This window comes from Myotis nattereri (genome assembly GCF_964212035.1).
Source record: "Myotis nattereri genome assembly, chromosome: 1".
Lineage (NCBI taxonomy): Eukaryota > Metazoa > Chordata > Mammalia > Chiroptera > Vespertilionidae > Myotis > Myotis nattereri.
This window is the reverse complement of record NC_138075.1, coordinates 205,914,695-205,937,826: the sequence shown is the minus strand read 5'-3', so window position 1 is coordinate 205,937,826 and position 23,132 is coordinate 205,914,695. Positions and strand designations below refer to the sequence as shown.

At 48.1% G+C, this 23,132-nt stretch overlaps 1 protein-coding gene across 1 annotated transcript in view; it reads right to left on the bottom strand.

Moving 5' to 3' along the window:
* The window catches only part of APBB2 (amyloid beta precursor protein binding family B member 2), a 328,097-nt gene that overhangs the window by 43,942 nt on the left and 261,023 nt on the right, over positions 1–23,132 (bottom strand). The window contains exons 10-11 of the mRNA XM_081092795.1: positions 19,539–19,685; positions 17,399–17,526 (exon numbers count right to left, since the gene is read on the bottom strand). Coding sequence (XP_080948921.1) covers positions 17,399–17,526; positions 19,539–19,685 — 275 coding nt within the window. The remainder of the gene's footprint in view (positions 1–17,398; positions 17,527–19,538; positions 19,686–23,132) is intronic.

The window sequence follows — 23,132 nt, the reverse complement described above, 5'->3', positions numbered from 1 at the left end:
CACTCTCAGGAGAAGGGGCCATGGGAGGAGGTGGTAGACCCAGAGCCCTGGGGTCAAGGTCAAGGCCACCCAGAGGAGCCACAGCTTGGAGGCCCCCAGAGGGGAGCCTCTACTTCCTCCAGCCTCCAGCGCCTCCCAGTGGCCAAACCCAGGCTGAGCCTGGGACAGCCTGCGGGGGTCAGATGTCAGCAGGGGAGGGCTGGGAATGGGGGTCAAAAGCACTTGCTAGATATCTGCCAGACACTGTTCTCAACTCTCAGCAAGAGTAACATTCACGCCTAGGCGGCAGGCAATGCTCTTATCTGACCAGGAAGCTGAGGTACAGACAAGCTTGTAACTTGCCCAAGAACACATAAATAGTGACTGGCAGGGCTGGGATTCAAATCTTAAATATCCATTGCCTTTCTTCCAGAGATGTGGCAAACTAAACAAAATGCCACACCGTTGCAAGCACCGTGTGTCTGCTGTTAGACAATGCAAGTGCTTTAAATATTTAATACTGGAACGCTGCATTTATGCTGTTTATCCACAAATGAACACCGTACTGGTGTTCTTGGTCGTCCTGAACCCTGCATGGCTACACACTCAGATCCCTCGAGGTTCACAATGGGATCCTAAAAATGTGTTTTCCCCTATTGAAAAGGTCAGTTTCCTGGGCAAACAACCATCTCCTTCCTTTCTTCCTGTAATAGATATTTTTCAAGAAACTACTACATTTCAGCTATGATGGTATTGAGAGTATTCAATATTTGATCCCCCCCAGCCCAGCTTTTACCTTCCCTGTATAAAAGTTATTGTTAACCGATGACTCTGAAGGCAACCTGAGTGTGTAAGGGCCTAGACCAGCGGTTCTCAACCTGTGGGTCGCGACCCATTGGGGGTCGAATGACCCTTTCACAGGGGTCGCCTAAATACATCCTACATATCAGATACTTACATTACGATTCATAACACTAGCAAAGTTACAGTTATGAAGCAGCAACGAAAATAATTTTATGGTTGGGGGTCACCACAACATGAGGAACTGTATTAAAGGGTCACAGCATTAGGAAGGTTGAGAACCACTGGCCTAGACGAAGTGCATTCCAATAACTGCCTGTTCAACAGGCATGCTGCGTCACGTCTGTGCCTTCTGTTCCATGTCCATGGCAGACATGACTAACAGATCACAGAGCTCCTCACCAAGCCTGGTTTTGGTCTCATGGCTGTTCTCAACCCCGCACTCCAGGCCCTTCGGAAATGGCAAGTAACCCCCTACTTACTATCCTTGTCTGAGGGTAAAAATTTCCTAAAACTAAGGCAGGTGTCTGAAGGAGCTGCTTTATAAACAAATCAGGCCAGAATTTTTTATTCTGAAGGCAAACAATGAATGTCTGTGAAATCACAGAAACTTCTGAGAAAAAAAAAGAAGGCTTTATTATTTCTTGGTTTATTCCATTGTATTAATTTCTATGTCAATTATATAATTGTTTCTTTTTCTTTATAGGCTTAATACTATGAAGGCTTATTATCTATGCCATTTACTACTAAATACTTAGTATTTAGTCAATACTAAAATTTACTGGAATTTATGTGCACTAACATAGGCTCTACATACTACTTCAGAAATGGGAAAATATGAGGTCACTGTACTATGCACATGTGTATCTATCTCTTAAAGGGACAAAGTGCCCATGACTGTGCCCTACACTACCTTCCAGTTTAAATGGCTGAGAGAGAAAACATCCAAGTGTCTAAAACTGCAGATACCAAGGCATGTTATACATCACTTGGGAGAAAGACACAGTTCTCTGGCAGCAGACTGCTCACCCATGAAATAGAATCACCCTTCTAGGAAAGGATGATTAATTATTTAATAAAAGCATGTGTTTTCAGCTTCACTGAGAAAAACAACTGGGAGGAGGTGCTCGAGGAATCTCGACGGTCAGCACCCTCTCCCCCAGCCCACTGGGCCCATGGCTGAGGGTGGAGAGCCTGCGTGAAGAATAGCACGGCGGGGGTGGGGAGGGGCTCTCTGCAAGGTGCCCAGGCCAGGCCCCCTCCGATGTATTATCTGACACCAAGCTGCAAGTCGGCTCTCAGGCATCCACCTCTACACAGGACACGGAGGTTCAGAGTGAGTGACTTCCGGGAGTCCCACAGCCAAGAGGCAGATGAGGCCTAGAAATATACTGGGTGTGTTGGACCCCAAAGGTCCTCCCAAGGGACCACCTAACCTGTGCCCCGAAAGGGTCCCTACCATGCTGAATGCAGGAGGTTGGAAAAGGTGTCATCGGGTCCTAACCCCTGGGGCCTGTAAATGTCACCTTATAAGGAAAAAGGGTTTTTGCAGACACGGTGAAGGTGACGATCCTGACATGGAGATATTGCCCTGGATTATCTGGGTGGGTTCTAAATCCAGTCAGAAATGTGCCTACAGAGAAGAAAGCTGAGGGAGAAGACTGTACAGAGGACGCAGGGGCTGGAGTGGTGGCCACAGCCGAGGAATGCCGGCAGCAACCAGGCACCGTGGGAGTCAGGACACATTCTTCCCTTGGCCTCCAGGGGGCTGGCCCTGCCAACACCTTGATGCCGGCCCAGTGAGACTAATGCTGAACTTCTGGCCTCCAGGCTGTGAGAGGATGCATTTCTGTTCTAAACCAGCCAGGCTGTGGTACTTTGCCAAGGCAGCCACAGGAAACTAACACACTGCTGCTGATTGCAAAGTGGAGCTGCTGCTGTGTGTCCCCTCAGCTTTACTGGGAACCAAATACCGGGAGCTATTCCCCCATCCTGGTCAACGGCTTTCGACTCTTCTTCTGAAGCTTCCTTCTCCCTCCCCCTGTGTGATCCTCAGCACAAAAAAAAAACAATGGGGTGCTCACATGAACAACTATAAGGGTAGGGAAAGGACAGGATTTAGAATTCACAGTTTCAGACAAAGCTCAGTTACTTTTTTGTGTGTGCAACACGGAGCAATACATGTACAAGTTCTCGGTCTCACTTCCCCTGACCTGTAACAGGCATCATAATAATACAGGAGACGGGTGTGCACAGGCCCTTAGTAAACTCTAAAGCACTGTGTGAAAGCTTGTATGGAAAGAGTTCAATTATTCTCCTTGATACAATCAAAAGCATCTTTAGGAACCCAACACTAAGAATAGCCTCACCTTGAGCCACATACAAGGAAATATAAAACACGGTGCGGACTGTCAGGAAATTACCTGCTCACTAGGGAGACATACACATCTACAACGTTTAGGGACAACGAAGGTTGAAAACATTAGGTTCCAATAAGATCTACATGACTAGAGAGATAACAAGAGACCACAGGGTACCGGGTGGTGTGACTATCTGGTCCCCTTCCTAGGGGAGGCGTGTATTTCTCCAACCTCTGAAGGCAGGGTTGGTTGTGTAACATGCTTTGGCCAATGGAGTGTGAGAAAAAGCAGTCTGTGTCATTTCCAGGCAGAAGTTCGATGAGTGGGTGCATCTTTGTGCCCTGCCACCATGGCTGCCAACACTCTAGTCTCAATAGTGACTGTTTCATTGGCTCTGGATGCAGAATGAGGGCAATGACCACAAGGAGCAGGGCCTCCAGCCAACCTGCCGTGGGCATTTAGCAGAATGAGCCTTTTGGTTGTTACCACAGCATAACCCAGCCAGCGCTGACTGATATAAATGGTGACGGAAAGGGTAACAGGAGAGGCGGGGCCTGGATGAAACCATAAGGACAGAGAGGCCATCTAACACTTGTGGGGGCTTGATAGTTACATTGCCAAGTGCTTCATGGACTCAACGACTTGCGTGATCATTTACTGTTCCCCTTACTAGTAGTAACTTCTATGAGGGTCGGGACCATGATGCTATTCGCAGCTACATCCTTGGTGCCAAGCACAGGGATGTCACATGGTGGGAACTTAATACATGGGTGTCCAACAAATAAACAGAGGGGTAGATGGGGCCATACAACAGAGGAAGAAGGAAGGAGAAAAGAAATTCCACAGCTTGGACGAGAACGATGTGGCCTTGGGCATGAAGAAAGCCTACTTGACTAGTCACTTAAAAATACACCAGTACAACCAAGGTTAAATTATAATCACAAAGCTTTAAAAAAATGACGGTGCCCCTTCTGGATGATGACAGCCATGACTCTTCCCCTACTGTCCTGATTAATATACGTCTTCAGTGTAATCTGTTCTAACAGCATGGTTCTAAGGCCTAAGAGAATGATTAAAAACGTTCTGATTAAAAGTGAGCCAAGACTTAAAGACTTAAGATATAGGCCATCTTCTTCTTCTTCTTTTTTTAGAGAAGCATTCTAATTTGTATAGTACAGACATATTAAAATCTTATCTTTAATTAAAAACGTTTCCCCTCCCTTTATTTCCAACTTGACTTAAAACTGACTTGGTGAATTTAATGAATATGATTCAGTTTTATCTTTCTTAATATCCTCCATAGCTTCTCATATGTCAATAGAAAAGACAAAGCAACTTTTAGCTCGAAGGTATGTAGAGATAAATCAAAACATTCCTTTGGGCAAGAAAGGGGCACAGGTAATTACTCTAGGCTACCGAATTGGTGGGGGAAGTATATGAAGAAAGTCTACACCATCCATTAGATATTAATGCTTTTGGTAATAGCTGCTTATCTTGGTAATGGGATCCCTGGTGGTGAGGAACAGTATTTTCGCAGCAATATCTTTAGTCCTGAGGCAGTTTCTGTGTCACTATTGTTCTCTAATTCATGTACAAGGCCACAAACATCATTTGGATTGGTCAATGAATACGAATTGACTGTAAATATATATTTTTATTGATTTCAGAGAGGAGGGGAGAGGGAGAGAGAGAGACAGAAACATCAATGATGAGAGAGAGAAAATCATTGATTGGCTGCCTCCTATATGCCCCCTACTGGGGACAGAGCCCACAACCGGGGCATGTGCCCTTGGTCAGAATTGAACCTTCAATCTGCAGGCCAATGCTCTATCCACTGACCCAAACCTGCTAGGGCAAGATATATTTTTATTGTTGTTGTTCTCTGACCCACTCAGGACTTTTACAGTAAACGAACAAAGAAAGGAACAAAAACAACCCACCCTCAAGATACTCCTATTGCAGAATGCATTGTAGCATTTCCCAATTATTGAATAACTAGAGGCCCGATGCACAAAATTTGTGCAGGGGGGGAGGCGGGGTACCTCAGCCTGACCTGCACCCTCTCCAATCCGGGACTCCTCGGATGTCCGACTGCCGGCTTAGGCCCTCTCGCAATCTGGGACCGCTGGCTCCTAACTGCTCACCTGCCTGTCCACTCTACATGCCTGCCTGATCGCCCCTAACCGCCTCTGCCTCAGCCCCCGCCAACATGGCTTTGTCCGGAAGGATGTCTGGAAGATGTCCAGTCTATCCAGTCTAATTAGCATATTACCTTTTTATTAATATAGGTAGGAAATTGGGGGGAAAAATCTACTTTAAACACCCTGTTGGTTAATGGGGTATTATAATTGGATGCTGTTTGTTTATTAAAATTTATATCCCATTTGCCTCACAAAAGAATTAAGTGATTTGCAATAAAAGACACACATTCTATCAGGCTCTTAAATTAGAAAAGTAAAATTTAAAGCCAACTAGAAGGAAGAAGTAATTCTGTAAATCAATTAGGCTAAATATTAATTTAAACCACATTCAACCATTTCTGATCCACAATAATAGCAGTCATATGGTTCAATCTACTATTATTACTATAATTAGCGGTTTAATTTAACTTGAAACTACCTGGCAAAAAGGGAAACATGATAAACTATGCAATTATCACTCTTAACCAAATTATTTAAGAAAGATAATAGTCACTGACTGCAATGAAAGCTTCCCTCATAATCAAACAGCGCTTTTCAGTGATGGCATGGGGGGCGAAGTGCTAAGCAAATGAAAAGTCTAAAAGTTTAGCTTTGTTAAAATACCACTTGACACATAATTATCATTGAGAATTCCTAGATCAGTGCTCTTCAGCCTTTCCTAACCTGGCAGACCCCAAAAAGCTGACCCTCTGGAAGTTCATTGGTTTTTGACCGTGGAATCATTTTTTTTCTCTTTATACACAAGTTATTAAACTGGTACAGTGTTCAGCTCAAAACTTTTTGGAAAAGTTAACCAAGATCAGTGTTATTCACACTATGACCAATTCATGGTGATAGGCAGCATTTAAACAGTTGAATAGAATAGAGTAGCAAAGACGAAAAACACCAAAGGGCCGAACACACAGTGAAGGTAAACATTGTGTGAAATTGTTGTTAGTGATACGTGAGTGAATAAAGGAGACAGAGAAAAAAGGGAGGAGGGTGGGTAAGGGGGAAATCAGGTCATGTCATAAACTATGTTTTTTATGGGTTATGACAAGATAGTTTGAAAGCCAATAACACAGAAAAATAGATGGCTAGAAAGAATGTAGGGTTCACACAATCTTAAAAAATTTAATTACTGTCCTTGCAAAATTTATTTTTATGTAGGTGAACATACACATAATCAGCAATTTAAATAAAACTCCCTTCAACGTGATGTGTGTATAAATACATACATATATGTATACATACGTACAGGTGTGTGTGTGTACGTGTGTGTGTGTGTGTGTGTGTGTGTGTGTTTAATTCATCCTGCTTGGGATCTCTGTGATTATTCAAAGCACCCGTGCTTCCTGGTGGCTTGATTATCAGTTCTGGAAGATTCTGTCTTTCCTATTCCTTTACCTGGCTCTGAGGTGTCCTGCTGGTTCCCTCAATCATGAGTTAGACACATCTTTGACATGTTACTAATTGTATATGCTTAAAATTACATTTTTTAAAACAGCCGTATTGAGGTATTACTGACATGTAATATGTTTAAAACATACAATTTGATAAGTTTTGACATGTGTCTACACCTGTGAAACTATCCCCACAACCAAGCCAGTGAATATGTCTGTAACTTCCAAAGATTCCTCTTGTCTCTTTATAATCCCTGCCTTAGGTCCCTCCCCAGGTAGCCACTGACCCACTTTCCCTCAGCATAGATTCGTTGACCTTGCATTTTCTAGAATTTGATGTAAGTAAAATCATACAGTATGAACCTTTTTTGAGGGAGGCCGTTTGGTTTCTTTCACTCAGCAAAACTCTTTGGAGAATAGCTATGCTGTGAATATCAGTAGTTGGTTCCTTTTTGCTGCTGAGTGGACATCCATTGTATGGACATACCACAATTTGCTTATCCATTCACCTGCTGATGGACATCTGAATTGTTTCCAGCTTTGCTGATTACTTACTGCATATATGAGTCTGTTTTTAACTTTTTAAAAATTATTCTTTGACATAAGTACTAAAGAGGCTGACTCATTAGGGCTGACCTCTCACTGAATGTGGGGGAGGGTAAGAGGACCCCCATGTTGTTGATTTGTGCAGCTGGTGGACTAGCAGGAGTTGGGTGAGTGAGTGAATGCATGTATGCAGAAACGAGTGAATGAATGCACAAATCTAGAACATAGGAGAATGAATAAGTAGGAAGATGGGGTTAGGTGAGTGGATGGTTAAAGATGTTACTCTTAGTTTTGAGTTTAACAGGCATGTTCTGGCATTCCAGCAGGCAGCTGCTACCACACGCAGAGCAAAGGTGACCGAGGCCTAGGGTAGCCAAGTAGGGCCACACTCACGGTCTATAACCTCGTGGTAGCAATGAGGAGAGAAGCTTCTTCCAAAGGCAGCTGAAATGGATGCTGAGCTCTTTGGGCTTCAGACAGTGGCTTAGAGGTTTAGGAATGACTGTGGCCTCTTCTCCTTAATCCCAATCCCCACTCCAGTCGTGTCCCAAGGCAGATGGGGTGTAGGGGCTGCTGAGGGGCTGGGGCCAGGGGAACTGGATACTTGCAATTTGAATCAAACACCTATTTCACAGATTTTCTAATCAAAGAAGGATTGACTTTAAAAAATATGACACCAGTGCTTCTGTTGGTATGTCTGCAAAATTCCTGCCGAACATATGCCAGGATGTCGTTACCAATTTAGTGTGCCTCCTGCGCAGACCTGGTTCAGGGCCCACACCTAAGTGTTTGATTGACAGACTTAAAGTTTTCTGGCTTTGTTTCCAACAAATGCGCACTCAGGAGTTCTCTGTGCAGGGGTGGCAGGTACAGACTTCGGGATCAAGAGGCAGGAGCCATGAACGATTTCCCAGTAACAAGGGACTCGACTCTATCATGACATCCCGGGCTGGGCAGCTCAGGGCATGGGGCATGGCCACGAGCCCTGCCTGAGGGTGGGTTTCCAACGAGCCAGGTGCTCTGCGCAGGAAAAAGTGGCCCTTGAACATGCACCTGCAGCCACTCGTTGAAAGGGGCGAACTGGGCAAGACGGGGTAGGTGCCGAGGCCTAGAGGAGCAATGCGGAACATGAGGCATCGTCTCGTGGGGAGAGAGGCAGCCACGTCCGGTCGACCTTTTTGTGCTCTCCCCCAGACCCTCGCCATTACAAGTCTGTGAGCCCTGTACTCAGTCCTCCCCCTCCCCAGTCTCCGTCAGAGCCTGTAATTGTGCACACCTACCCCAACCCTGTCCCCAATACTTTCAAACGTTTGTTTCCCTTTGGCTTGTGTCTCGTGTGAAACATCTGAGCGAGATAATTTTCTAGGCGATTGGGACCTGCCGGCCAGGGCAAGGGACCAGGAGGTTGGCTGGCAGGGGACATGGGTGGTAAGGGAAGGAGTGGGGGAGGCAGGGAGGTGGGGAGGGAAGGAGGCGGGGGGAGGGAGGGAGATGGGGAGGCAGGGAGGTGAGGAGGTGGGAAACCACGTGGTGGCAATGGCGGCCGGCACGAAGGCAGTGAGGGAAGGAGGAGGCGGGGAGGCAGGGAACCTGACTGGCCTTGTTCACCAGCCAGGCCTAGGGACCCCACCCGTGCACAAATTTCATGCACCAGGCCTCTAGATTTTACATATTTAAAGTCAAAGAGAGAATAATGCTAATCTCCCATGTGTTTAAGTTCCTCCCAATTTTTTATATGTTTGACCCAGGCAGCAGTTCAAGGAAACATTACTATCTTCATGAAAACAGTACAATTGGGAACAACGTGTGACGCTTCTAAGGAAGCTCGTCCACAGATCTGCCACCCTAGCCGTGACCCCACAGCAGATGTAGAGTCCCCAACATCACTGCATGAAAAAAAACCCATCATTAAAAGCAAACGGTGGGATTCCTATTCCACTATTCCTTCAGCTGACCAACTAGATCTCCACACTTCATGTAACTGTCCGTCATGGGACTCCTTGAGTCCCACCTGATGTTCTCAAATCTGTCTTCTCCAGTGACTAACTGCTACAGTGATGTTATATTATGATAAGAAATACATATTTAGTTTTTCAGTCTCACCGGGAGGGGAGAGGGATTTGACACTGAGCTAATCACCAACAGTCAATGATTGAACCAACCTGCCTATGTAATGAGATTTTTATAACACCCCTAAGCCACACAGTTGGGAGAGCTTCCACTTTGGTGAACACGTCCAGGTGCAGGATGGTGGAACACCCCAAACTTCTTGAGGACAGGAGCTCCTGTGATTGCAACTCTTCTGGATCACAACCTATTGCTTCTTTATCTGGCTGCCCATTTATAAACTAGAGGCCTGGTGCATGGAATTTGTGCACAGGTAGGGTCCTTAGGCCTGGCTGGCGATCAGGGCCACCTGGGGCCTTCTCCCCCCCCCCCCCCCCCCCCCCCCCCGCTACTGGTTCCTGGCCAGGGACTCCCATCATTCTGCACCGCCCACTGGTGGTCAGCGCATGTCACAGCGAGTGGTCGAAATCCCAGTTGGTTGAACTCCCGGGGACAATTTGCATATTAGCCCTTTATTATTTAGGATGCCTTTATGACGTTTCCCTGAGACTATGAGCCATTCTAGCAAATTACCCAACCCCAGGAGGGGTCGAGGTAATCCCCGATGTATAGCAGTCGGTCAGTGTTCTGGACTTGTGATTGGCATCCAATCTTAAGGAACTGTGAAATCTTCAGGTAGTTAGAATTGAATTAAATGTAGGAAATCCGGTTGGTATCCGCAGAGAACTGGAGAATTGCTTGGTGTGTAAAACCCACACATTTGGTGTCAGAAGTGTTCTGTGAGTCGAAACAGATCACAGGAGCTATGCTATGTTCCCAATTATCAGACTCACCGTGAAGCCAAAAGCCTCGGATGATTGCATTTGAGTAAAAAAGTTCAAGGTGACGACTTGTGCATGGAAAGCAGTGACTGCCCATTCATCTGCAATAACATGAGGCTTTCAGCAATTCATCACACACCTAACTATTTATTGAGCTTATGCAACATGCCAGCAACCAAGCCAGGCTCTGGGTTAGAAGAACGACAACTTTCTCTTCTAAGACACTAAGCCATGTATATGTGGATTATTAAGCTATTTTTTCACTAAAATTATTCTTCCTTCTGTTGTTGGACTGCTCCAAGTATTCCAAAGACCTATACTTTAGGGTTGACACTGAGAATCACTACAGCCAAGCATGATTGGTCTCTCCCAACTGCATCCACAAAGCCCCAATCCTCATCTGGCTTGGGACTCTGGGGAGGTGTGCAGTGGAAGTTGTTCAGGGATCAGCATGATCCCTCCTTCCCTCCCTTCCTCCCTCCCTCCCCCCTCCCTCCTACCCTTCCTCCCTCCCTTCTTCCCTCCCTCCCTCCCTCTCTCCCTTTGTTCCTTCCTCTGTCTGTCTCTATCTCTCTCCACAACAACCTCAGGCCTCCACACTTCACCGGCTGGTGCTGAAACATGCTCATAAGAAATGCTAGATCATGCGCTGAACCAGTTACCAAAATGGATGATGTGATCCTCAGAAGATACCGCCATCTTCACAAATGCACCAGCAGGGACAGCCTCACTGTGAAAGACCTGCTGGAAGTGCCCTCACACATTCCTCTGAGGGGAACTACCTGGATGACCCCTTACAATGTCTTCCCTTAAAGGTTATTCTAAGCTGAAAGTATTCACAAGCATCCCGGCATGATTAATAGAAAGCAAGAAAGCCACTTCTAAAGAGATAAAATATAACTGCACTCTAAGTCAGCAAAATGGTGAAGCAAACCCGATGCCTCCTCGTCTCAAGGGGCTGCATGAAAAAGAAATCAGCTCTAGAGGTCAAGATAACACCGCAGCCGGGGAGAGAATTACAGCGGTGTCCCCGAGGACCCTTCTCCTGAGGCAGGACCGCGCATCCCCTGGATAAAACTTTCATCAGTGGGTTTGGAATCCATCAATCATTCATTACTGTCTGGCTCAGAGAACCCTCTGACCAGATGTCATTACAAACTCTTCATCCTCCACGTAGAGACCAGCCCCCCCCCCCCCCCCGCGCCGCCCCCCCCCGCCCCCCCCCCCCCGGCCATTACTCCTGGGAAAAGAAACAACAGCCAAGCAAAAATAGAGATAACTCTCAGATTAACTCAAAAACCCAGCAGCCCGCTATCTCTACACTCCTGCCACCTGAAACAGAACTGCCCTTGGTCGCTGCCAACTTCTACCAATTAGCAAGGAGGTCTCCTTGGCACAGGTGCTGTGTGTCGTCTGCTGTGGGTGCAGCTGAACAGAAAGGACAGCTCCACTGGCTGCTGCTCAACAAAGCTGCTCCAGCAGCCGCCTCTGCCCTGTGCTGGCTGCCTCCTTAGCCAGCACCAACTCATTGGAAGGTCAACCAGGGAGCGCACCGGCAGGAGCAGAAGGCGCACGGTTACTTGAACAGAGAGATCACATAAGATCACTAGGAAACTAAACACGCCAAAAGGGAACACGGAGAGGTCACCCGGAAGGAGCGATGGCGAGGTGGGGCGGTGGCCTCAGGGAACAAAGGACACAGGGGGGAATCATTCACCCGTAGAAGCTTGGAGGTGGCGCCCGAGGGAGCAAATGCACTCACGCTGAGGAGGACGCCCGCCCTGCGTGGCGGATGCTGGTCTCTAGGCTTGAAGGACCCTGGCATGCGGGGTCCCCACATCTGTATTCTTTGCTAATTTCTATTTTTTCAGACAACCTCCTAGCCCAGTGATGGCGAACCTATGACCCGCGAACTCATTTTTTTGGTTGATTTTTTTTTGTTAAATGGCATTTAAATATATAAAATAAATACCAAAAATATAAGTCTTTGTTTTACTATGGTTGCAAATATCAAAAAATTTCTATATGTGACACGGCACCAGAGTTAAGTTAGGGTTTTTCAAAATGCTGACACGCCGAGCTCAAAAGGTTCGCCATCACTGCCCTAGAGATGTGAGTCCGTGCTTAGCTTGGGCCATAGTTTGTCAACCTCTGCTTTCAATTCACACCTGTGTCTTTTCTCATCAATTAAGAAGCCAGATCCTTAAGGACAGGGACAGGCCACAGAGCCCTGTCTCCCCTGGAGCCCCCGGTCATTTCAGACCATCCATCATCTCTTGTCTGGACTAACAGGGGAGCGTCCCTTTGGACAGAGGGAGATCCCAGGGGTCTGTTTATGCCCTGCCACTACCAAACGGGCCACTGAAGGGAAGTCACACCCTACTGTTCCCAGCTTCATAATCTCTAAAATGAGGAGGCAGAAAGCCTTGGGTGAATAAACCACCTTTTAAATATCAATTCGCGTGAGTCAAAGTTTTGCACATTTTAATTAATCTACCCCATGCAAAACCTGCCCCCAAATTTAGCAATATTTTCAAAAGAAAGTAAAGCAACAAAACAACACTGTCAGGAAAACAGGAGCATGAACTGTGTGCGGCAACAGCCTTCTACAACAACTTAAACCAGGGGCTTGTGGGGAAAAGCCGGCTGGGAATATCCTAGGAGAAGAGCGTAGGGGGAAATATTCTGCACGCTTGGCACTATAATCTTCAGGTAAAAGTTCCCTGAGAGCCTAACCAGATAAAACAATGAAAGGTAAACTCATTTGGAAGTTTATGAATAATCTATGACCTGGTAAAACTTTATTAAAAATTATTCATAAAAAACAGAAGAAGTGTATAAAACGTGTTCTAGGAGGAGAGTGTTTGTTCTGCAAACTATAACCATAAGCAATGTCACCGGGTCGACATGGACGGCCGAAGAACGCACTTTTGAAGAGCGCTTGTGCACAGTGGCTGTGACAGCGCCGCCGCTGCTGAAGGACTGTGACCTTTATCAGAGCAGGCCCAGCGGGGTCTCCAACTTACCGCGGTTGTTTATGAGCAGTAATTCAATTCTGTTCGTATAAGCAAAAGTAGCCATCTACTGCTGTCACTAATTCAAATGAATGTGTTGACTGGCCAAAGCAGTGTTCCCCAAAGTGTGCTCCATGTGACTGCGTTTCCATGGAGAAAAGGGGTCTGCTCAGGTCTGGAAATGTGTTCCTGGCGGATCCCAGGGCTCGTCAGCACAGGGAAACCTCCCAGGAGGTCTCAGCTTCCCCAATGACCCTAGAACCTTTTTTTTTTTTTTTCTCAAGGAAAGTCTACGACCATCTTACTTCATTAGTGCTCCATGGCACACTGCTATGGAATCACTAGGGAGAACCCACGATGGGGTCTGAAGTCCTGTGACTATACCATCTGCCTATGTTCCTTCCTCAAGGGAAGCAGGTGGACTAGGACACTCCACTGCCCATTGGCAATGCACATAAGGACCTGTGTGTCCAGATGAGGGAGCCATATCCGCCATGAGAGGAGAGAGGAGTCCCTATAAAAGCCCCCTATGCTCAGAAATTACGTTGCCTGGTTCTGATTCCTCTATAAGAGAACAGGGGCGAAGCTTTCCCCAGGGCCCCAATCAGTAAAGAGAGCTGTGGCCTGGCAGCAGCATGGGCCCCTGAAATAGCCCGCCCCGTCCTGGGAAAGGCAGCCTGGCAGGGCCACAGAGACGAGATGACAGGTGGCAGTGGGTTTGTCTGCCTAGGCACTGGGGGCAAAACGCCAGCTTGAAGGCCCAGAGCCACTCACACCCAGAGGACGAGGGCAGGAGCAGAGCAGGTCCGTGTGGGTGCGCCTGGTGCTGCCTCTGATCGGAACACAAGGCTCACGAAACCCCGTGCCCCACTGCATGTCTGCAGCCTTCACATGTACCCCACGGTGATCAAAAGGAACCAAAGTACAGAATGGCCCAGGGCGCGGAGGCAGCCTTCCCTCCGCCCAGCAATAATGCAAACGTGCCCCAAGAAATGCCACAGGCAGGCCTGACTTGGGACCAAGACAAAGACTTCAGCCCCATGGAGCAACCACCAACCCCCACAGAGAACCAACACCAATGTGACTGCCACCCCTTCATCGTAAGAAGCTTCTCAAATCCACCCTGGGGCCCCGTGGGGGAAAGGAGGTCACACTCAGATCACCCCCTCACCTACAGTAAGCTTACTCCCTAAGGAATCTCTTCAGAGCAAATCAAAACCGCTTGAAAGCCTTAAGAATATGCTAAACCCAAAATAACTTTATAAATTCGGAAATCGCGTGGCTGAGTGAAGCACTCTGAACTTCCAGAGGGACTTGTGCCCTTCCAGCCTCTGGTGTACATACGTTCCTTCTCCACGTTAACCGCGTCAAGAAACCCCCGAAGAGATCCCAGCCTCTCGGCAAGGAAAGCCACGAAAGAGAATGAGAAACAGGCTCGTTTTCACAAGCAAAATGAAACACTTTTATGTTTTATTCATGCAAAGCGCAAGCCCCTTCCCCTGGCGGCATTATGAATTGAATTTGCTCTTGTAAATTGCTGTAAAGAAAAGGATCAAAAGCAAAAGAAAGTAAAAAAATAAAAAATAAAAAAAGGCAGGAATGCAAAGGCCCCTTCTTCTAGGGAATGAAAACTCAGGGGACCAGTGGGGGAAACAGAACCTTCCGCTGGCAAACATACATTTTTATTTGCTGCAATCTGGCCCGAGGCCCCAACCAGCAGTGAGCTTGTTCAGGCCCTGAGAGTGACAGGGGACCCCGAGCGAGTTTCTAAATTACAGAAGTTGGAGGAATTGAGCAAAAAAGGAAAAGAGAGAGAGATGGAGAGAGAGAGAGGACTCATGGACACAGACAACAATGTGGTGACTGCAGGGGGTGGGGTGGGTGGAGGTGGAAGAGGGCAAAGGGGATAAATGGTGATGGGAAAACAAACACCCCAACAATTCCTAAATAACACGTATCCGCTAACACTGAGCAAGAAGAAGTGGTTTAAAAAACATGGGTCACCCAGTCCACCTCTCAAAGGCATAACCAAGGCAATGTGACCTAACTTACACTGCCATGGGGGGGGGGGGCGCGCGGGGAGGGGGGCGGGGGGGTGCAGGGGGGGTGCAGAGGGTGAGGCTCTTCCGGCTCCGCAGGACAACTGAACTCGGGGTTGCATCAGTTGCCTCGCGTCCTCTGTATCACCTGATAAGCTGCTCTGGAAACTCCCTGAGGCCAGGCCCCTCCCTGTCTTTGAAAGGAAGCCAGGTAGTTAGCGGCATCCGGTTGTGCTTTGACAAATCCAGAGCTCACACCCATTAAGCATTTGCCGCGTCCCGTCACGGTGCCAGTTACTGTACTCACACACAGGCACACGTAACATGCTTTGTGGTCCTTATTACGATCCGCATTTCACAGATGACAGAAACCGAGGCTCAGAGCTTAAATAATTCAGTCAACTGGAGTGCGAATCATTTTTTTCCCCCCGAACATGCAGCATTTGGCCTCACTTTCAAGAGTTGGACTGGGCTGAAAACCTCATCAGGGAAACCCGCTCACAACGGCCCTTAAGAAAACACAACCCCACCTCGTTGTGTGTTTATAATGATCTTCACCTTGGCTCCCGCCTGAGCACAGGAACCAGGGAAGGATCAAGTATCTTACACCCTCCCATCAAGGCTGAACATTTTTAATGATGAGCATAGTACCAGGTGTTTTCTTTGTTAAATTAATCAATTAGTGTCGTGCATCCACTTCGTGCCACAGCTCTGCCGAGCGAGTGAATGGCAGGCGTGTACACTTCACCTACCCACTCGTTCCCCTCACAGCACCTGGCCCAGCGGCCGCCCAGCGGCACTCCGTTACAGAAGCTCAGGCACAACCGTGCTCCCCGGAAGGGTTACCCCACCAGCAGTCAGAGGACACCTCTCCTTCCTTCTGCGGACCACTCCTCGAGTCTGGTTCCAGCAAGCACGCTTATTCTTTGACCGATGGATGCCTAACCATCTTCCTTTCTGGCGTAGAACTTGCAACTGAACCAAGGCAGGGGCAACCCGAGGCAGAGCTCTAGGGAGGACCACACGCTCCGATAAACCAGATGCCCAAGGACGGAACCAGGGGGCCACCTCACTGCTGTCTGGGGTTTTCACCCGTGTTGACAATGTTCTTACCCAGTTTCAACAATGCAGTAACTAACCACCCTATAGCGCATCCCTAAAAGCTACGAGGTCCTCAGTTACACCGAGAGTTGCCAAAGGTTAAATAAACAGTTGACCCTGGAACAAGCGCAGGGGTGAGGAGCACCACCCACCCGAGCAGTTGAAAAGCCACATGTAAGTTCAGTCGGCACTCACACACTCCAATTTCCATACGAGCTAGAGAATACAGTTGACCCTTGAATTACATGGGTTTGAACTACTTGGGTCCAATACGAGAACCCAAGCAGTTCAAGCCTGCGTTGCTCAAGGGTCAGCTGTGATGCGAGAGTTCAGTGCATTTAATGGAGCCCAGTTGCTGAACGGTGGCATCTACGGGACATCTGTGATAAGGGCCACTTTTTAGATAGAATATGAACATGAACATCAGAACTCCCAGTCAGCCTGGAGGACAAAAAAGTTCTCCACACACCTAAGTAAGGAGCACTTCTGTCCATCACACATTTTCAGCAGAATTTCAGAAAAAGGCGCACTGAATGGAGATTTGATATGACCAGATATTTCAAATGTTAAAATAAGTTCAGCCACCCCAAGCCCCAGGAGTTCCTGGTGATAGTGACTCAGTGACCTGAAGGTGGTGGCTCAGGCTGTGCAGCTGGTCCCCCCACCCCGGCAAACTGCTCCCCGACACAAGCCCTCTGCAGAGAAAGTACCAGGGGGAGGCGTGGGGAATGGCCCAGACCCAACCGAAAGAAGTGGAGGATTAAAACAGGATGCAGAGCAGGGGGAAAGGAAGTGAGGGTTCAGGGAGCCTGGTGCGTTGGGAACGTCGCTGAATGAGGATGAGCAGGAGGAGAAACATGCAGAAATCGAAGGCAGATCCAGAACTGACAAAAGGTTTGAGGTACTGAAACCAGGAGGGGAAGCCGCGTGGAGGGCTTCCGCGGTGGGGACAGAAATCAGCTGTAATGTTTTACATTTCTAAAGGAAGTCTGCCGTCATTGCATGTTCAGCGAAGTGCAGCAACAGGTGTGGAGCTACACCCGGGGCCCCTGGCGAGGGGACAGGAGCCCAGCCCCCGGGCACTCACCGGCCGTTGTCACGGCCCACGCCCCACACGCGGATGCTCACGATGGGCTGCGAGTGGAGCACCGTGCGGTCCATGGGGTCCACCAGGCTGAGCGTGTCGTTCTCCAGGATCAGGTACATGTCCTTCCCCTGGAACCAAAGAGAGCCCGTTACCCTCCTTCCGAAGCGCACACGCCCTCGCCATGTCTGCGGCTGCCTAGGATGTCCTAGATGTCCTTTCAAGGAGCAAAAGAAGCCACCCCGTGGTCTCGAATGTGTTCTCCTAAAGCAGTGGTTCTCAACCTTCTGGCCCTTTAAATACAGTTCCTCATGTTGTGACCCAACCATAAAATAATTTTCGTTGCTACTTCATAACTGTAATGTTGCTACTGTTATGAATCATAATGTAAATATCTGATATGCAGGATGGTCTTAGGCGACCCCTGTGAAAGGGTCGTTCGACCGCCAAAGGGGTTGCGACCCACAGGTTGAGAACCACTGTCCTAAAGGGAGAAACACCCTCTCTTGAATAAAAAGTTCATAAATCTTTCGTATTTCCTCACATCCCAGCTTCTCTCTCCCTCCCCAAGTCCTCTGGAAAGTGTCCCTGGCCCGCTTTCTAGGCGGCTCTAATGTTTCATTATTTACACTTCTGCATCTTCAAGAAAAAGGTGGGCTCCCTGGAGAATCTGGCGCCCCACCAGCTCCATGCCCGGCGTCCTCACACAACCATGCTCTCCCCATTCCTCCCCCTGGCCAGACCCCAGCAGGCCCCCTCAACGGCCTCTCAGAGCCACAGCATGTCCGTCCCTTTCACGCCACTTCATGCCTGTGTGATGTGGCTGGCAAATACCTTGCTCCAGCATCACAGGCTGTGTCAGACCTGGAGCCCAGCATCTCACCGATGCTGGTCAGTAGCTGAGCAACGGTTCGCAGAGCAAGAAGAGGAGCCCAGCTGCCGACACCCTACGCTGTCCTTCAGCTACAGGCTGGGCTCCTGGCCTCCAGACCACACAGCAGTGCCAGGAGCTGCATGATCGCTGAGACTGGGGATCCAGAGAGCAGAGCAGGGCCCAGGCCCCCCTGGGGCCACCAGGGATGTGCTTTGAGGTAACAGAGTTGCTAAGGATTTTTGGTGCCTTCTTCTCTCTGTCCCTTTCCACCAAGATTGAAGCACTGGCTGCAGCCTGAAGGAGGTGCTCAGCCAGACCCACGAGGGGACGGCTCCCGGTACAGCCCCTTCTGTGCAGCTGCTTCATGGCAAACACTCTGCGGGACTAACAGACTGAGGGGCTCGCTGTGGCTGACATCACCACCTGACATGCCAAACACGCTTTTCAGGGTGTGGCCCACAGTGCGGTCAAGTCCCCCTCACCAGCCGGGAGATGCATTTCCTGCGGCCTGGTTCAGCTGAAACACCTCGGCTGGGCCTCCCAAAGCCAAAGGCTCTGCCCACTGGGAGGGACCAAGCGGGGTAGACTCGTGTGGCAGCTCTACCCTGAGACGCTCCCGGTGTGCCGACTGGCAGGTCTCAGAGCCTGGCAGGGATCGGTTTTTCACATTTCCGTGATTTCTATGGATCTTTCATATTGATACGTATTATTTTCCTTTCTGAAATGATCTCAACTGATATTTCAAAGTGGATTTACTTTGTTCAAAGTGAGAAAGAGTAGACAGGTCTCGATTTCAAAGCTCATGTATAAAGTTGACTTTCAGATGGTCAATAAAGAATATGTTAGAAAGAAAATTTTTTCCAACTTTTAGAGCGGCCGCATCGGCACTTCTGTGTGTATGTGTGGGGGCCACATTCCCCGTGGAGGACATACTTAGAGAGGGCCATGGGTCTTCCTCTTATATCCTCGCACGCCCAGTTGTGCACGCAAATCCCAGGGGTTTTTCTGGGCCCCAAAGTCCACAGTGGATTCCTGGGGACTCAGGGATCACAGTCACTGCGACGTGGAGAACGTTCTCTCCCAGGGCCCCGTCCTCCCTGGGACCAGACACTGCTAACGGTGTCTCCTGCCCACACTACCTGCCTCTGTGGGGAAACGCACCTGCTCCACCCCCTCGCCCCTCAGGACCACGCCCCACAGAGCTCGGCTTCCAGGGAGCCAGAGGGACGGAACCCAGCCTGCCGTTCACTGCCCCCACGCGTTACTCACCTCTCCCCAGATGCCGACCGTGTCCCGGATGTCATTTTTGCAGTAAGAGAGCTGCCGGATGCAGTTGTTGACGGCAACACTGCTCTTCCCAGGGGCGAGGTCGTCCTCTGCCATTTCTACCCATCCCAGGGAGCGCACAGCAAAGCACTGGAAGACAGAGCCAGGAACGTGAGATTCCTCACAGGTCACAGGTCACAGGCCACAGGTCACTCTCCATCAATTTACCATTAAAGCCCCTGCAAGGTATTCCTAATGAGCCTTTAGCTGCTACAGCATGTTCTATCTCATCCCTATTTTTTTTTAAATTTAATTTATTGGTGTGACATTGGGCAACATGAACATGCAGTTTCGAGTGTGGGTTTCTATGTTACAAGAGCTGTATATCGCACCATGTGCCCACCACCCAAAGTCAAACCTCGTCATCACCCCCTTCTCCCCATCCCTACTGTTGGAAAATTACACTGTGACTTTTTTGCTATTAGAAAGTGTAGTGATAAATATCATCTTGCCTAACTTTCTGTGTGTGTGCTCAGATTTTTTTCTTGGAATAGATAACTAGAAGTGGAATTATAAAAACTTCTAAGCTCATTTATCTATTAGAAGGCAGTTTTTTTCATAGTAAAAAGTGCAAACCCCATGAGCTCTGTTAGCTGTTAGCACCTAGAAAAAGACAATGGGAGAGAGAATGAATCAAGTCCGTGTTAGGCACTTTAATAACGACGAGGCAAAAATGTATCCTCTAATGCCCAGAAGTGGAGGGAAACGGGGAAAATGTGCTTCCGTGATAGTCGGTCTCAGCGTCTACCGCTTGTTATTAGCACCACATCCCGTGAAGCCTGCAGAATGGCCGGGCTCGTGAGACACCTTAAAGCACAAGCTCCATTTGTTCTTTTATCATTTGGAGATATTTTGAGATGACGCTCCTTGTCTTTTAAAAGTTCAGTTATCCAATTAAAGTAATATAAAAAGCATCGTGTGCATATCGCAACACGTAAACAATCCAAAGACGTATAAAGAAAGAAATCCCCAGGACCCGTGCGGGCTGCAGCATCCGCTTTGCTGATCATCACCAGGGTGGCCGGGTGGTTGGACTGGGACCCTCACCTGACCCTGCAGCCGGGGCCCCTTATCCCCTTCGGAGGGTTGGGTCCTTCCGAGCTTGCATCAGTGGAAGAGACCACCTTCCCGGGACGGGGCGGGGGGAGGGGGGCATCTTGTAAAGTTTCCCAAAGTGAATGTCACAACAAAATGAGGAAACACAGCCAATTGTCCCAAAGTGACCCCTTCAGTCCAGTTCAACCTTCCCGTCTCAGCCTCCCGGCCCAGACTCCTTCCCGAGTTGTTAATCACAGTATCTCAGGGGAAACACACACACACACACACACACACACACACACACACACAATTACCAAAGGCAACCTACGTAAGCCCAGTGCATGAGGATCCTCCCATCCTAAGTACTGAGGAACCTGTGTGACCACCCGGAGCAGAACGGCTGCCACATGCTAATGGTGCCTATGGGCCATTCACAAATACACCAGAAAGAGAAGGTTACCCCTGTGATGACTGCGAAAGCTCCTCAGGGCCCTGTGTCCTGGGGAGAGGTCTGGGAGATGCCCTCACATCCCCTCTGCCGGCGTGTGTGCCCACTGCAGCGCGACTGCTCGATGTCATTACAGGTTTTTGTTGTTTTTTAAAAAATATGGCTTTATTAATTTCAAGGAGAGAAAGGGAGAGGAAAGAGCAATAGAAACACCAATGATGATAGAGAGTCAGTGATTGGCTGCCTTCTGCATGCCCCCTACTGGGGATCCAGCCCGCAACCCGGGCATGTGCCCTTGACTGGAATAGAATCCGGGGCCCTTCAGTCCGCAGGCCCATGCCCTATCCACGGAGCCAAACCAGCTCGGGCTCAGTGCGGTTTTGAGTGCATGGCTCTAGGGTAGGGATTCAAATCTTAGCTCTTAGATGTACTGGTACTGTGACTGCGGGAAAGTAATATACAAAGCCCCAATTTTTTTTTTCATTTCTAAAAATAGTAATAACGATTGTTACCTCTCAGTTCTCACTAGGAGAAAACAACGTAATATAGCAAGAGAGCCCGCGTGTAGAAAACACTCAGTGAACATGTGTTGAGTGAAAGAGCGAATGAATACAGTGCCGCATAAATCTTAACGAGGGTCGTCAAAGGGGAGACTGACAGGAGCGGAACGTTGGTGCTTAGGGTGACCACTCATTTCAGTTGTCCCCAGGATGGCTCTGGCTCATGTCTGTTGTTGTGGCAAAATCATTAAGAGCAGCTCCCGGTTTGAATAATAAATTATTACAGTCACTCTAGTCAAAATTCCAGCCACTCAGCCTCTGGTATGGAAATAGGCTTGGACAGGATCCTGAGATGTGCCCAGGTGGAAATGGGGTTCAAAATCAACAGAAGCTGCTAGGAGTAGAGTGTCTTGGTGATCCTGGGTTTGAACCCTAAGAAACCATTAATGTGTGATGTCCTTAAAACTAGAAGCCAGGATCATATTTTTTTACTTCCTCTAATTGCCTACTACAACATCCTACAGACTACAAATACCCAAAAGAATTTATTTATTTATTTATTTATTTATTTTTATTATTATTAGTTAAGGTATTACAAATGTGCCCTCATCCCCCCCATTAACCCCCAACCTTCCCCCCCCACACACAAACTCATGCTCTCATCCCCCCGTTGTCCATGTCCATTGGTTTGGCTTATATACACGTATACAACTCCTTTAGTTGATCTCTTCCCCTTACCCCCGCCCTCCCCTACTTTCCTTCTGGGGATTGATAGCCTGACCGCTGTTTCTCAGTCTTTGGGTCTGTCCCTTTTCATCAGTCTATGTTGTTCTCTATAATCCACAAATGAGTGAGATCATGTGGTATTTATCTTTCTCTGACTGGCTTATTTCACTTAGCATAATGCTCTCCAGTTCCATCCATGCTGTTGCAAAAGGCAAGAGTTCCTTTTTTTTTTACCGCAGCGTAGTATTCCTACTACAACATCCTACAGACTATGAACACCCAAAAGAATTTGTTAACAGTAAGGAAGGTAAGAAACAAAAATACTGGCTGCTTTTTGTCCCTTGAGTCCAAGAACACCTGGATTTCAAACTCAACCAGCTCACTAAAAAATATCAAGGGTATTTTTCTTGCCTAAGAAATGCAAATGGCTAACTAATCGGACCACAGCATATTAAGTATGTTGTTTTGTCATGCTGATAAAGAGAAAACAAAAGCCCTAAATATATTATTATAAAGATTTTATTTTAAGTGATTTTCCTTGTGCAGTCCTGCTCTTGCAGTTTAGTTTCTGACTTGGAAAGCTTCACCACCAGAGCAAAAGAAAAGTGGGTGAATGGGGAATAACTGAGCTCCACCAGGGAATGCGCTCAGCTTCCGCCCAAGGACGGAGGCAAAGAGCACCCTGTGCTGTTTGGTGCTGCCCCCGTGTGGCCTGGAAGGTTTATAACCACCATCACTTTTCCTTTGGGCGGGACGTGTGTGTGTGTGTGTGTGTGTGTGTGTGTGTGTGTGTGTGTGTATTTAATGGTTTCCATACTGATCAGC